General features: G+C 41.6%; 1 protein-coding gene across 1 annotated transcript; it reads right to left on the bottom strand.

The window, feature by feature from the left end:
- Positions 1 to 10,102: 10,102 nt before the first annotated feature.
- Positions 10,103 to 13,617, bottom strand: LOC121879173 (cuticle protein AMP5-like). The gene is made up of 3 exons (XM_042385770.1): positions 13,504 to 13,617; positions 11,274 to 11,482; positions 10,103 to 10,900 (listed from the first exon to the last, which is right to left on the bottom strand). Exons 1-3 carry the CDS (start codon positions 13,510 to 13,512, stop codon positions 10,711 to 10,713), a joined length of 408 nt encoding a protein of 135 aa, XP_042241704.1. The 5' UTR covers positions 13,513 to 13,617; the 3' UTR covers positions 10,103 to 10,710.
- Positions 13,618 to 14,118: the final 501 nt, after the last annotated feature.

Raw genomic sequence — 14,118 nt, 5'->3', positions numbered from 1 at the left:
GTGTTATAAACTATTTAAATTAAATGCAAATTTATCAAAGTATTATTACTGATGTTTCATTTACTGAGTATAAGTATGAACATAGTAATAGTTCTTCAGACAGTCAATACAGTGATAACAAAACTCTTTCAACAAAACTGTAACAATGGGTCCTTCAGGAATCCTCGTGATCCTTCTGTAACTTATACTTATGTTGATGACTCGTGTGTACTGATCTAGTCTCCGCACATAACACCTTACATGTTAGAGATGAGTAATATCTTGTATCACAACAACCTTCTGTAAACACTTTAATGAACTAATAATGTGACGCATCTGTTGCATGCAAAACCAAGTAGATCTCCATACGTATGAACATTTTACAGACACTTTTGCCGCCCCAGTTTTACTAAGATTACAACAATATTCTAAGATTTTTTTTTTGATGACAGCTTTTTACTTACAAGTCTCATTTTGAGGGTGTGGAGAGCAGGTGTGAGGACCAGGTGAGGACCAGGTGTGAGGATGGTGATGTACGGAGAACAGAAGGTGCGCAGTATATATACCTGACACTTACCTGGAGGAGCATCCCCAGATCCTTGTGCTCATCTCTGCACGATTCTGAGCGCCCCAAGGACGGGTGTGTTACAGGACAAGTTCCTCCTCAGAATGTCACGCCCCTCTTGACCTGGAGAAGAAGATCCTTGATGATCCTGGACCTCTTGCAACAACAGTGAAGAAGCTAAAGGCACCGTGACACGCTGGTTGCAACAGAAGGCTCAGTGTTAATTGTAAGGTAAGTGGAGGGAAGTTGTCCTGAGGCACACTTTCTTTCTGTGTTGCTGTTTCCACCGTCCTCTTGTGGCCGCTCGACAAACAACACAAACTATCCGACACCAATACTCAAACTTTTCCATCATCTGCTGCCTCAGACAATATGTACCAAATCCATCTGCCCAGACAGACAGTAGCAAAGAAGGGGAGATTACAGCCTTAGTTCCCAAGTATTCTGCAAAAAATCAAGCTGAAATAATAATAAAAGGACGCGTCTGTCTGTCTGTCCGTTTGTGAGTGTCTGTCTGACTATTCCAGCCATAACTCAAACGGAAGCAGTTAGAGACCTGAAACTTTAGACTTATATTACATGGGTACTAGTGCACCATGAGTCTCCACTTTATTCTCCAAGCAAGAACCAAAAATCTTCCCGGAGACATCATGGGAAGTGGTTAACCGTGTTAGAGAACAAGCTGTGACAGTCAAGGTTATACAGTATAAACCTAACCCAGACGAAGAAGGAAAATATACTAGTAAAGAAATAAAAGCAGACGCCTTTGTTAATATTCAATAAGAATATACAAAGGACACCATTATGCTCACCTGCAATACCTAGACGAGGAAATTGTCTTTTAACCTTGAGGTATAAATCCTTCCATTTTTTGAGGATATATTCAACAATATTTCACATATTTGTTCTTCTTGACATGGAAAAAATAATACAATATAAAAGATTAGTCACAAGAAAACCTGTCAAGTAGATAAATAAAGGTAATAACATCAAAAAAACATAAATAACTCATAAAACATTTTAAAAACCACTTTGAAATTTGTTGAAGATATGTTAAAGAAAGACCAACACACGCAATAAAATTTCCAAGTGTAATTATTAGAGAAACAAAAGAAAATAAATTATTATGAATATGGGAATTTAAAGTAAATGGGGATAAATACATAATAGCAATAACGTTAATTAGTTTATATTATCTTAACTCTAACCTAACCTAACCTTATGGGTGTTATTATGTGTTAAGGTTTACTGGCACCTGAAGATTAGCACCACCCCCAGGTAGCATCAGGGGTGGTTAATCTTCAGGTGGTTTTTTAAAGGGGTAGAGAGATTTCATGGGAGTTGTGGTGAAAAGAAAGACGGGCCACTACACCCATTACTACTACACCCACCACTACACCCATTACTACACCCACCACTACACCCAATTACTACACTCCACCACTACACCCATTACTACACCCACCACTACACCCATACTACTACACCCACCACTACACCCATTACTACTACACCCACCACTACACCCATTACTACTACATCCACCACTACACCCATTACTACTACATCCACCACTAACCCATTACTATACACCCACTTACTACAATTATTACTATTACACCCACCACTACACCCATTACTACTACATCCACCACTACACCCATTACTACTACACCCACCACTACACCCATTACTACTACACCCACCACTACACCCATTACTACTACACCCACCACTACACCCATTACTACTACATTACTATAACCCACCACTACACCCATTACTACTAACTCACCACTACAATCATTACTACTACACCCACCACTAACCCATTACTACTACACTAACCACTACACCCATACTATTACATTCTACCTACTACAATCTATTATTAATTCCACCATTAACCCATATTACATATACACTACTACACCTATTACTACTACATCCACCACTACCCACATACACACCCACCACTACACCCATTACTACTACACTCACCACTACACCATTATTACTACACCCACCACTACACCCATTACTACTACACCCACCACACACCCATTACTATACTTCACCACTAAACCCATATTACTACTACACTACCACTACAATCCATTATTCTTACACACCATACTACACCCATTACTACTACACTCACCACTACACCCATTACTACTACACCCACCACTACACCTACATTACTACATACCAATCACTACACTCATATTACTACATCACCACTACACCTATTACTACTACATCCACTACTACACCTCATTACTACACACCCACCACTACACCTATTACTACTACACTCCACCACTACACCCATTACTACTACACCCACCACTACACCTATTGCTACTACAACTCACCACTACACCTATTACTACTACACCCACTTACACCTATTATTACTACACCCACTACTACACCTATTACTACTACACACCACTACAACCATTACTACTATAACTCATTACAATACCCATTATTACTACACTCACCACTACAATCTATTACTACTACACTTACCACTACACTTATTACACTACACCAACTACTGCAATTTATTACTACTACACCCACCACTACACCCATTACTACTACATCACCACTAACCCATTACTACTACACCCAATACCACACTCTATTACTACTACACCCACCACTAACCCATTACTACTAAACCCACCACTACACCCATTACTACTACACCCACCACTACACCCATTACTACTACACCCACCACTACACCCATTACTACTACACCCACCACTACACCCATTACTACTACACCCACCACTACACCCATTAACACTACACCCACTACTACACTATTACTACTACACCCACCACTACACCCATTACTACTACACCCACCACTACACCCATTACTACTAACCCACTACACCCATTACTACTATAATTTACTACTACACCCACCATTACTAATTCACCACCACAACCATTACTACTACACCCACCACTACACCCATTACTACTACTAACCAACTACACCCATTACTACTACATCCACCACTACACCCATTACTACTACATCCACCACTACACTCCATTACTACTACACCCACCACTACACCCATTACTACTACACCCACCACTACAACCATTACTACTACACCCACCACTACACCCATTACTACACCCACCACTACACCCATTACTACTACACTCACCACTACACCCATTACTACTACACTCCCACTAATTACACCCATTACTACTACACCCACCACTACACCCATTACTACTACATCCAATACTACACCCCATTACTACTACACTCACCACCACTAATTCCATTACTACTACACCCACCACTACACCCATTACTACTACACTCACCACTACACCCATTACTACTACACCCACCACTACACCTCTATTAATACTACTACATAACCTACTACCACACCCATTACTACTACATCCACCACTACACCCATTACACTACATCCACCACTACACCCACACACACCCACCACTACACACCCATTACTACTTCACCCACCACTACACCCATCACTACACCCACCACTACAACTAACACTACACCCACACTACACCATCACTACACCTACCACTAAATCAACACTACACCCACCATACTCCATTACTATTAAACCCAACCACTACACCCACCACTACACCCATTACTACTACACCCACCACTACATTCCATACATTCATTATTATAACCCCACCACTACACTTTAACATTACACCCACTACTATACCCATTACTACTACACCCACCACTACACCCACCACTAGACCCATACTTACTATACCCACCACTACACCTAACACTACACCCACCACTATACCCATTACTACTACACCACCACTACACCCACCATTACAACTAACACTACACCCACCACTACACCCATTACTACTACACCCACCACTACACCCACCACTACAACCAATACTACTACACCCATTACTACTCCACCCGTTACTACTACACCCACCACTACTACACCAACCACCACTACTACTCCAACCACCACTACTACACCCACCACTACTACACCCACCACTACCACACCCACCACTAAACCCACCACCCCCACCCCACTACCACTACACCCACTACAGACTACACCACAGACTATCAAACACAGACCTCGCCCAGTTCTTACTTACTGAGGCGGGTTAAAGATCACTTGTTTTCTTGCACCGCGCCCTGGGTCTCGTGTGTGTGTGTGTGTGTGTGTGTGTGTGTGTGTGTGTGTACCCCAGTTCTGGTAGACCTCACTGTTGGTAGACCCCACTACTGGTAGGCCCCAGTTCTGGTAGACCCCAGATCTGGTAGACCACAGTTCTGGTAGACCCCATTTCTCGTAGACCCCAGTCTTCGAAGACCCCAGTTCTGGTAGACCCCCATCTCTGAAAGTCCCTAGTTCTGATAGACTCTACTTACAGTAGAACCCAGTTACGGTAGACCCCACTGCTGGTATATCCGAGTTCTGGTAGACCCCAGATCTGGTAGACCCCATTTCTGATAGACCCTAGCTCTGGTAGACCCCAGTTCTGGTAGACACCAGTTCTGGTAGACCCCATTTCTGGTAGACCCCAGTCCTCGTAGACCCCAGTTCTGGTAGACCCCAGTTCTGGTAGACCCCAGTTCTGGTAGACCCCAGTTCTGGTAGACCCCAGTTCTGGTGGACCCCAGTTCTGGTAGACCGCAGGCCTAATAGACCTCAGTCCTCGTAGACCCCAGTTCTAGTAGACCCTAGTTCTGGTAGACTCCAGTTATGGTAGACCCCAGGCCTAATAGGCCTCAGTCCCCCAGTTCTAGTAGACCCTAGTTCTGGTAGACCCCAGTTCTGGTAGACCCCAGGCCTAATTGACCTCAGACCTGGTAAACGTGTTGGTAGTTCCCAGTATTCATAGACCCCACCCCTGGTACACCCCATTAAACACCAGTACTGGTTTCTTTCTCTGTACTTTACAGAATACTAATTCTAAAGACCCACTCTTGCTCTTTCGCTTTATCCCTCTCTCGCTCACGAGCTCACATTGTTTCTCTTTTCTCCCTATTTTTTTTTTTATTTCTCTTTCTCTTTATTTTCTCTCTCCCTTTTCTCTTTCCTTTCTCTGTTTTCTATATCTTTCTTCCTTTCTTTCTTTCTTACTTCCTTTCTTTCTCTCTGTTTCCCTTCTCTCTCCCCGTCCACGATAATAAATAATAATAATGGAAGCTCCTCGAAATCGACCATCCTGACCATTACACCTCATATCACTATTAGTGATCTATGACGCACACACCATCACACCCCTATCACCTCCTCCCGCCCAACCCCCTACCCACTGTACCAGGTGGTTTGCGACTCACTACTGACGGGGGTCACATTTGTGGGAGCGTGTAGCGTTAGGAACTTTCCCCAGCTGTACCTAGAGAGTGCAGGTAAACAAACAAGACTAAACAGTAAGGCAGTTAGACCAAGGACAGTCGAGAAAGTCTTCATATGTTTATTCATAATACACCCTTTGCTTGATTCGGTTACTAATTAATTATAATTAGTCTTCATGAATCAAAGTTATAATTTGCTGGTGATTACAAAGAGCATTACATTACGCTTAGACAATCCGCTTCAACAATTCAACATTTTATGGTTAGTATAACACAGAAACTCACTCCCTTCTCTTGGTGTGCTTCTATCGGCTATGAATGTTTTAATTTTAGCTTTGAACTCTTTGTTAACAGTAATGGTTTTAGTGTGGTTAGTCAGTGTTCCAATCTTTTTTATATGTCAAGAAGATAGCCTATTGTGTTTGACTGAGGACAAATGATACCAAAGAATTGTGTTCACTCTTCCTTTTGGTTCATGTCCCTAATACTCATAAGCTGTTACACACTCTGTGTACAGTCCATTGAAATTCCAAAAAAAAAAAACGTGATTCAGCTTCGGTTACTTCACTCTATCATAAGAACATAACATAAGAATGGAGGAAATTGCAGCGGGCCTATTGGCCCATACTGGGCAGTCCCGTTTATACCCAACCGCTATCGCTCATACTGTACAGTATATCCATCCAACCTTTATTTGAAGCTACCCAGCGAATTCGAGTTAATGACGATGTTTGGTAACTTATTCCACCAATCCACTACTCTATTTCCAAACCAATGTTTACCTATCTAGCGCCTAAATCTAAATTTGTCTAATTTAAAACCACTGCCACAAGTTCGTTCCTGGTTGGATAGTTTGAGTACTGTACCTTTGTTATATCAGAAATGTTGTGTTCAGGTAATGTGGCAGGAATAGTCCAAGTGACAGTGTATGAGGGTGCCATGGGCATCAGCTGAGAGGCGTTTGGTATTTATATAAGAGATGGCAAGAAAGGAAGGTGATAAAGAGGGAGAGATCCTGAGAGAGTAGAGCAGGCATGAGTTACCCGGCTTCACAAGGGACCAAGGGAAGGGAGGACAGGATATATATATATATATATATATATATATATATATATATATATATATATATATATATATATATATATATATATATATATATATATATATATATATATAAAGGTTAAGTATCCAGTATAAAACTAGTATCACAATGTTGCTGTTCCACATGACCTGGATTTAGATCCTGTTTGGTAGTGTCCTGGTCAGGTCAGGTCAGCCTCCCCCCCCCTCCGGTCCACACCTTTCATAGTGAATTCAGTTATGGGGCGTCGTCACCAGCCAGGTGGAGGTGAAGAGTAATCTGACACCTGTACTAATGACAGCACTGACCTTTAGTATTGGAAGATTAAAAAGACAATAACTTAAGTAATGGAGAAACACACACACAAAAGACACCGTAAAATAACGTTGAGACAAAGAAACAGACAAAGACGGGTGAACATGTAGGTCAAACGACAATATTGTTTAGTGGATGTGCCTGAAAATAAAATTAATAGCAAACAAAAACAAACACACACGAGCACGATGGATAAACAGGGTGAGGTCGACTCTTATTTGTCTCCCTGTAGAAAAAAAAAATCTATCTAAGCTTTCCTTTTACCATGACGACAAGACAGTGTTCAGGAGACAGACAGACACACACACAGACAGACAGACAGACGGGGTGTTTCTGTCTTACATGCTGAAAAAAGACAGAAACAAAAATCCATACATTCATTCATTCATATATACATACATACATGAGAGAGAGAGAGAGACCTCCTTTGTATCGTCGTCTTCAAAAGAGCCTAACGACCCCCTATCAAGGCAGTTCTTGGTTATCTGGTTGTTGTATGTGTTGGACTTTATACAGTGTTGTATGGGTGTATACTGTTTGGATCGGTGTATACTTTTTTGGGATGGGCGTATACTTTTTTGGGATGGGCGTATACTTTTTTGGTATGGGCGTATACTTTTTTGGGATCGGTGTATACTTTTTTGGGATGGGTGTATACTTTTTGGTATGTATACTTTTTGGTATGATACTTTTTGGGATGGGCGTATACTTTTGGTATGGGCGTATACTTTTTTGGGATGGGTGTATACTTTTGGTGGTGTGGTATATACTTTTTTGGTATGGGCGCTTTTTGGGATCGGTGTATACTTTTTATGGGATGGGCGTATACTTTTTGGGATTGGGATGGTGTATACGGTATATACTTTTTTTATGGGCGTATGGTATGATACTTTTGGGGGTGTATACTATATACTTTTTTTGGTATGGGTGGCTTTTGGTACTCGTATGGGCGGGATGGTGTATACTTTTTGGTACTTTTTTGGTATGGGCGTATACTTTGCGGATGGTGTATACTTTTGGTATACTTTTTTTGGATGGGTGTATACTTTTTGGGATGGGCGTATACTACTTTTTGGTATGGGTATACTTTTTAAATGGGTGCATACCTTTTTGGGATGGGTGTATACTTTTTTGGGATGGGTGTATACTTTTTTGGTATGGGTGTATACTTTTTTGGGATGGTGGCATACTTTTTTGGGATACATACTTTTTGGGATGGGTGTATACAATGGGTGCATACTTTTTTGGTATGGGTGTATACTTTTTGGCATGGGCGTATACTTTTTAAATGGGTGTATACTTTTTAAATGGGTATACTTTTTGGTATGGGCGTATACTTTTTTGGTATGGGCATACTTTTTTGGGATGGTGTATACTTTTTGGTATGGGAGTATACTTTTTAAATGGGCATACTTTTTTGGTATGGGCGTATACTTTTTTGGGATGGGTGTATACTTTTTGGTATGGGCGCATACTTGGGATGTATACTTTGGGATGGTATACTTTTTAAATGGGTGTATACTTTTTGGTATGGGCGTATACTCTTTTTGGATATGTATACTTTTTGGCGTATTTTTGGTATGGGCGTATACTTTTTTAAATGGGTGTATACTTTTTTGGTATGGGCGTATACTTTTTTGGTATGGGTGTATACTTTTTTGGGATGGGTGTATACTTTTTTGGTATGGGCGTATACTTTTTTTGGTATGGGCGTATACTTTTTTAAATGGGTGTATACTTTTTTGGTATGGGCGTATACTTTTTTTGGTATGGGCGTATACTTTTTTGACATGTGTGTATAATACTTTCTGGTACGAAGAGACCTGAGTGTCGTATGCGTAAACCATCATTCTCTTCTTTTTTTTCGTATCTTTCGTGTTCACTGTCACCCGCACCTCCCTACCAAATTTCAACTCTCTCTAAAACTGTGGAAAATGCACAAGGAAAGTACACACACGTAGATAGATAGATAGATAGATAGATTAAGGAATAGAAGAATCAGTGAATAATTTCTCTTTCTTGCTCTCTCTTTCTCTATTTATCTCTCCCTCTGTCTCTTTCTCTTGATAGATAACCAAATAGAGAGCTTGAAAACTCGATAGACATTCAGAGTGTGTGGAACTTATGAGATAAAAATAAAACATTGTAGACATAACCATGGTTCTTTATAAGGAGGTCTAACCATATGTCTGAGAGAGAGAGAGAGAGAGAGAGAGAGAGAGAGAGAGAGAGACTGTAATTAGAAGAAAATAGCTTGATAATGGAAGGATAATTTTGGCGAGTTTTTAAGAAAATATTTTCTTTAGTGAGTAAATTCTAGGGTGGTGGTAGTGATGGTAGTAGTGGCGGTGATGGTAGAGGTGATGGTAGTAGTGATGGTGATGGTGGTGGTGATGGTAGTGATGATTGTGATGGTGGTGGTGATGGTAGTGGTGATTGTGATGGTAGTGGTGGTGGTGGTGGTGGTGGTGGTGGTGATGGTAGTAGTGATGGTAATGGTGATTGTGATGGTAGCGGTGATTGTGATGGTGGTGGTGATGGTAGTGGTGATTGTGATGGTAGTGATGGTAGTGGTGGTGGTGGTGGTGATTGTGATGGTATTGGTGGTGGTGATGGTAGTGGTCATTGTGATGGTGGGTGGTAGTGGTGGTGGTGATTGTAATGGTAGTGGTGGTAGTGGTGGTGGTGATTGTGATGGTAGTGGTGGTGGCGGTGATGGTGGTGGTAGTGATGATGATGATGATGATGGGAGCAGGACAGTAAAAAATAGTAGTCTGGTTGCATGGAGTTTATTAACAAGTAGACCACAAGCGGTGGATTGTGTCCAGTGATCTGGATGCTGGTCGATGGCCCCTAAGCAGTAGTCCTTAACTATTTACAAAAACACACACACAAAAGAAAACGTAAAAAAAAACAAGGAGTTTCCTAGAGGTGTCAAAGTGGATTAGGATTAGGGTATGTGTCGTAGAAAGGGATATACATAGGTTGGGATGTGTCCTGGATGGATGTCCATGTGGGTAGACCGTAGCACGTGTCCCTTGGGATGATGTCCGGGTTGGATTGTATAAAGTGACATGTGTCTTTGGAATGATGGTCTTTCAGGATACGTGTCTGGGAAGGATGTATGGAGTGGTCAGCCAGAGCCGTGAAGAACTGCCGACCCAAGCGACCTCTCTCTCAGTCAGGCGAACTCGTGATGCAGTATACTGTGTAGGTCATGCTGAGGAATGTTATCTTCCTCATTCTCGGGTGTTTCCAAGCGTGACCGAGAGGCAAGTGTTACTTTAATACACAGACCATCCAAGGACAGGTGCTTAGCGGTAGTCGTAGGGGAGGGTCGTGATTAACCCAGGTGTGTGTGTCGTACAACTTCAGAATTGTTTAGTTAATCCTCTCTCCTTGGTCGTTCCACTGGGCGCCCTGAGCTTTGAGTTGGGCCACGATCTGCAGGAGCTCCTCAACGTGGGCTGGGTTGGGAGGAGCCACTGGGATGAGGTCAGACTGGGGTTGGAAGCCATTCTCGTCGGCGATGTAGGTAACGTCAGCGGTTCTGCCGTCGTCAAGGGGGAAGCTGGCAAAGAATGGAAACCTCAGTTGGGGATCACAACATAGTGTTCACAACACCTTGTTAATATATTTTGTTTGTAACTTGACAATAAATTTTTGATAGAAGCAATTTGTGGCGTTGCTCCTGTATATATAATACATGAAAGGAAGAGTTTAACTCAAGCACTTTTTGTATTTTTACTAATGAGGCGAACATAGTAAAACGGCCTCCGAAAACAAGAGAAAAAACTTTCTAAATAATTTTTGATATGAAAAAGAAGATATATTTTGATCTAAATATTCTCTTTCAAAAGAGCTACAGTTATCAGAAGACCCTCCAGCACCCTCAGTAACATTACCACAGGCTCCATATATAGCCTCAGCATATGAACACTCACCTGAAGGAGCCCTCTATGTTGCTCTGGCCCTGTGAGCCTGGGTACCCTCTAGCATTCTGGTTGATTCCGTTCGACGTCTGGAATGAGTATCTGAAGTTTCCGTCGCCAGAATCCTCATTTTCATAGGCTATTATTTCGGCATACTCGGGAGCGTCTCCACGGATTTGTGGGGCAGCGACGGCGACGGCGACCAGGCAGGCGAAGACGACCTGAAGGTGCAGGAACAACAAAGTGACTCAAAGCGCCATCTAAAGCAAGCACGCACGCACACACACACACACACACACACACACACACACACACACACACACACACACACACACACACACACACACACACACACACACACACACGGAACAAAAACTCTGTCAAGAGTAAGAATTAAAAGAGGGAAGGTTTAACAGTGAGATCAAGAGGTCATGGATGTTGTCTTCATATTTTTATCCTGACTCCTGATAACTGATTATTGTATTATTCCAAGACCACCGGGTAAAGCTATGTAACCAAGAGGACTGCAGTGTTAAAGCTATATAACCAAGAGGAACACAGGGTTAAAGCTATATAACCAAGAGGAACACAGGGTTAAAGCTATGTAACCAAGAGGACTACAGGGTTAAAGCTATGTAACCAAGAGGACCACGTGGTTAAAGCTATGTAACCAAGAGGAACACAGGGTTAAAGCTATATAACCAAGTGCAACACATGGTTAAAGCTATATAACCAAGGGGACCACATGGTTAAAGCTATGTAACCAAGAGGACCACATGGTTAAAGCTATGTAACCAAGAGGAACACAGGGTTAAAGCTATATAACCAAGTGCAACACATGGTTAAAGCTATATAACCAAGGGAACCACATGGTTAAAGCTATGTAACCAAGAGGACCACATGGTTAAAGCTATGTAACCAAGTGCAACACATGGTTAAAGCTATGTAACCAAGAGGACCACATGGTTAAAGCTATATAACCAAGTGCAACACATGGTTAAAGCTATATAACCAAGGGGACCACATGGTTAAAGCTATATAACCAAGTGCAACACATGGTTAAAGCTATATAACCACGGGGACCACATGGTTAAAGCTATGTAACCAAGAGGACCACATGGTTAAAGCTATATAACCAAGTGCAACACATGGTTAAAGCTATATAACCAAGGGGACCACATGGTTAAAGCTATATAACCAAGTGCAACACATGGTTAAAGCTATATAACCAAGGGGACCACATGGTTAAAGCTATGTAACCAAGAGGACCACATGGTTAAAGCTATATAACCAAGGGGACCACATGGTTAAAGCTATATAACCAAGTGCAACACATGGTTAAAGCTATATAACCAAGGGGACCACATGGTTAAAGCTATGTAACCAAGAGGACCACATGGTTAAAGCTATACAACCAAAAAGATCCCAACGAGTGAACTAAACTGACAGTAAACACGAAAGTGAAGAGACTAAAAAGTGTTCTTCTTAGATATAATTTTTTTTAAATATCTTAAGACGTTGAGGAAAAATTACCATAAGATTAAATAAAGAATAATGAACAGGAAGTCACTTAACTCTTGTGTGGATGATAGTTTAACCCTTTGAGTATAATGGTTTAACCCTTTGAGGATGATAAGTTTAACCCTTTGAGGATATTTTAACCCTTTGAGTATAATAGTTTAACCCATTGAGTATGATAGCTTAACCCTTTGAGGATATTTTAACCCTTTGAGTATGATAGCTTAACCCTTTGAGGATATTTTAACCCTTTGAGTATAATAGTTTAACCCTTTGAGTATGATAGCTTAACCCTTTGATGAGAATTACAGCTTAAGTTATCATCCTCAAAGGGTATTAGTTAAGACCATCATCCTCATGGGTTCAAGAAACACACAGGAATCCCTCAAATATCACCTTAATATATACACAGTTGGCTAAGAGTTGTACTGATGCTCTGACAACACACAAACTAATCCATGATATCTATACACAAATTGATTGATATGATACAAGACCTTAACCACAACTTAAACTTCAGGCAATGTGTATACCAGTGTATACTCATACAAGAGACAGAGACCCGTCCTTCCTGTGTTTACAAGTATACACACTCAAGTATTATACAAGGCCTCTATTATCCTCCATTGATAATGTTAGTTGTGGCTCTTAGTTACGTTACATCCATGATCGTGTTCCTGTGAGCTGAAGTTGTAACACTGTCAGAGAGGATGCTTGTACTCACCAGCTTCATGTTGACTGAGTGGGACTGGGTCTGGGAGGGTGTTAAGGAGAAAGGTGGAAGAAGAAGATTGCACGTCCTGAGAGTGGAGGACTCGGCTTATATACACCCCGGCGCGCAGGATCTCACCACCTCCTTTCACGGGGATTTCTTGTGGCTTCGGGGGCAAGCCAAGGTCGACCCCCTTGTGCATTCCTCAAGCACCAGGTTAGATGTGGGCAGATGGGTGGGTAGGTGGGTGGGTGGGTGGGCGCTCGGGCGGGCGGACGAATGGGCGGGAGGGGGACCTGGAGTTAAAACACTTAGTGCCCTTATGGAGACGGGTTACATGATGACCAGGAGAAAAATATGAAGTATTTTATTATTTCTAGATTCTCTTTTAACACACATACACACACACACATACACACACACACACACACACACACACACACACACACAAACACACACCTACCTTATTAAATATGACAAACACGAATTCACATCCCGTTTAAGAGCGTCACAGTACAAGATCTTCCCAACCTGTATTAATGACGATAATCTTTAAATCTTCAAGTTCCATCTCCGACTTAGCGAATACAATTTTAGGTCGTGTTTAAAGGAAAATCCCTATCATAT

This window comes from Homarus americanus, unplaced genomic scaffold (genome assembly GCF_018991925.1).
Source record: "Homarus americanus isolate GMGI-L3 unplaced genomic scaffold, GMGI_Hamer_2.0 scaffold18453, whole genome shotgun sequence".
Taxonomy (NCBI): Eukaryota; Metazoa; Arthropoda; class Malacostraca; order Decapoda; family Nephropidae; genus Homarus; species Homarus americanus.
This window is presented reverse-complemented; position numbering and strand designations above follow the sequence as displayed.

What these genes read in the sequence shown, in the direction of transcription:
- LOC121879173 (XM_042385770.1), bottom strand. An exon ending in AACATAGAGGGCTCCTTCAG is followed by an intron (nt 10,901 to 11,273) that starts GTGAGTGTTCAT and finishes ATTCTTTGCCAG; the next exon opens with CTTCCCCCTTGACGACGGCA.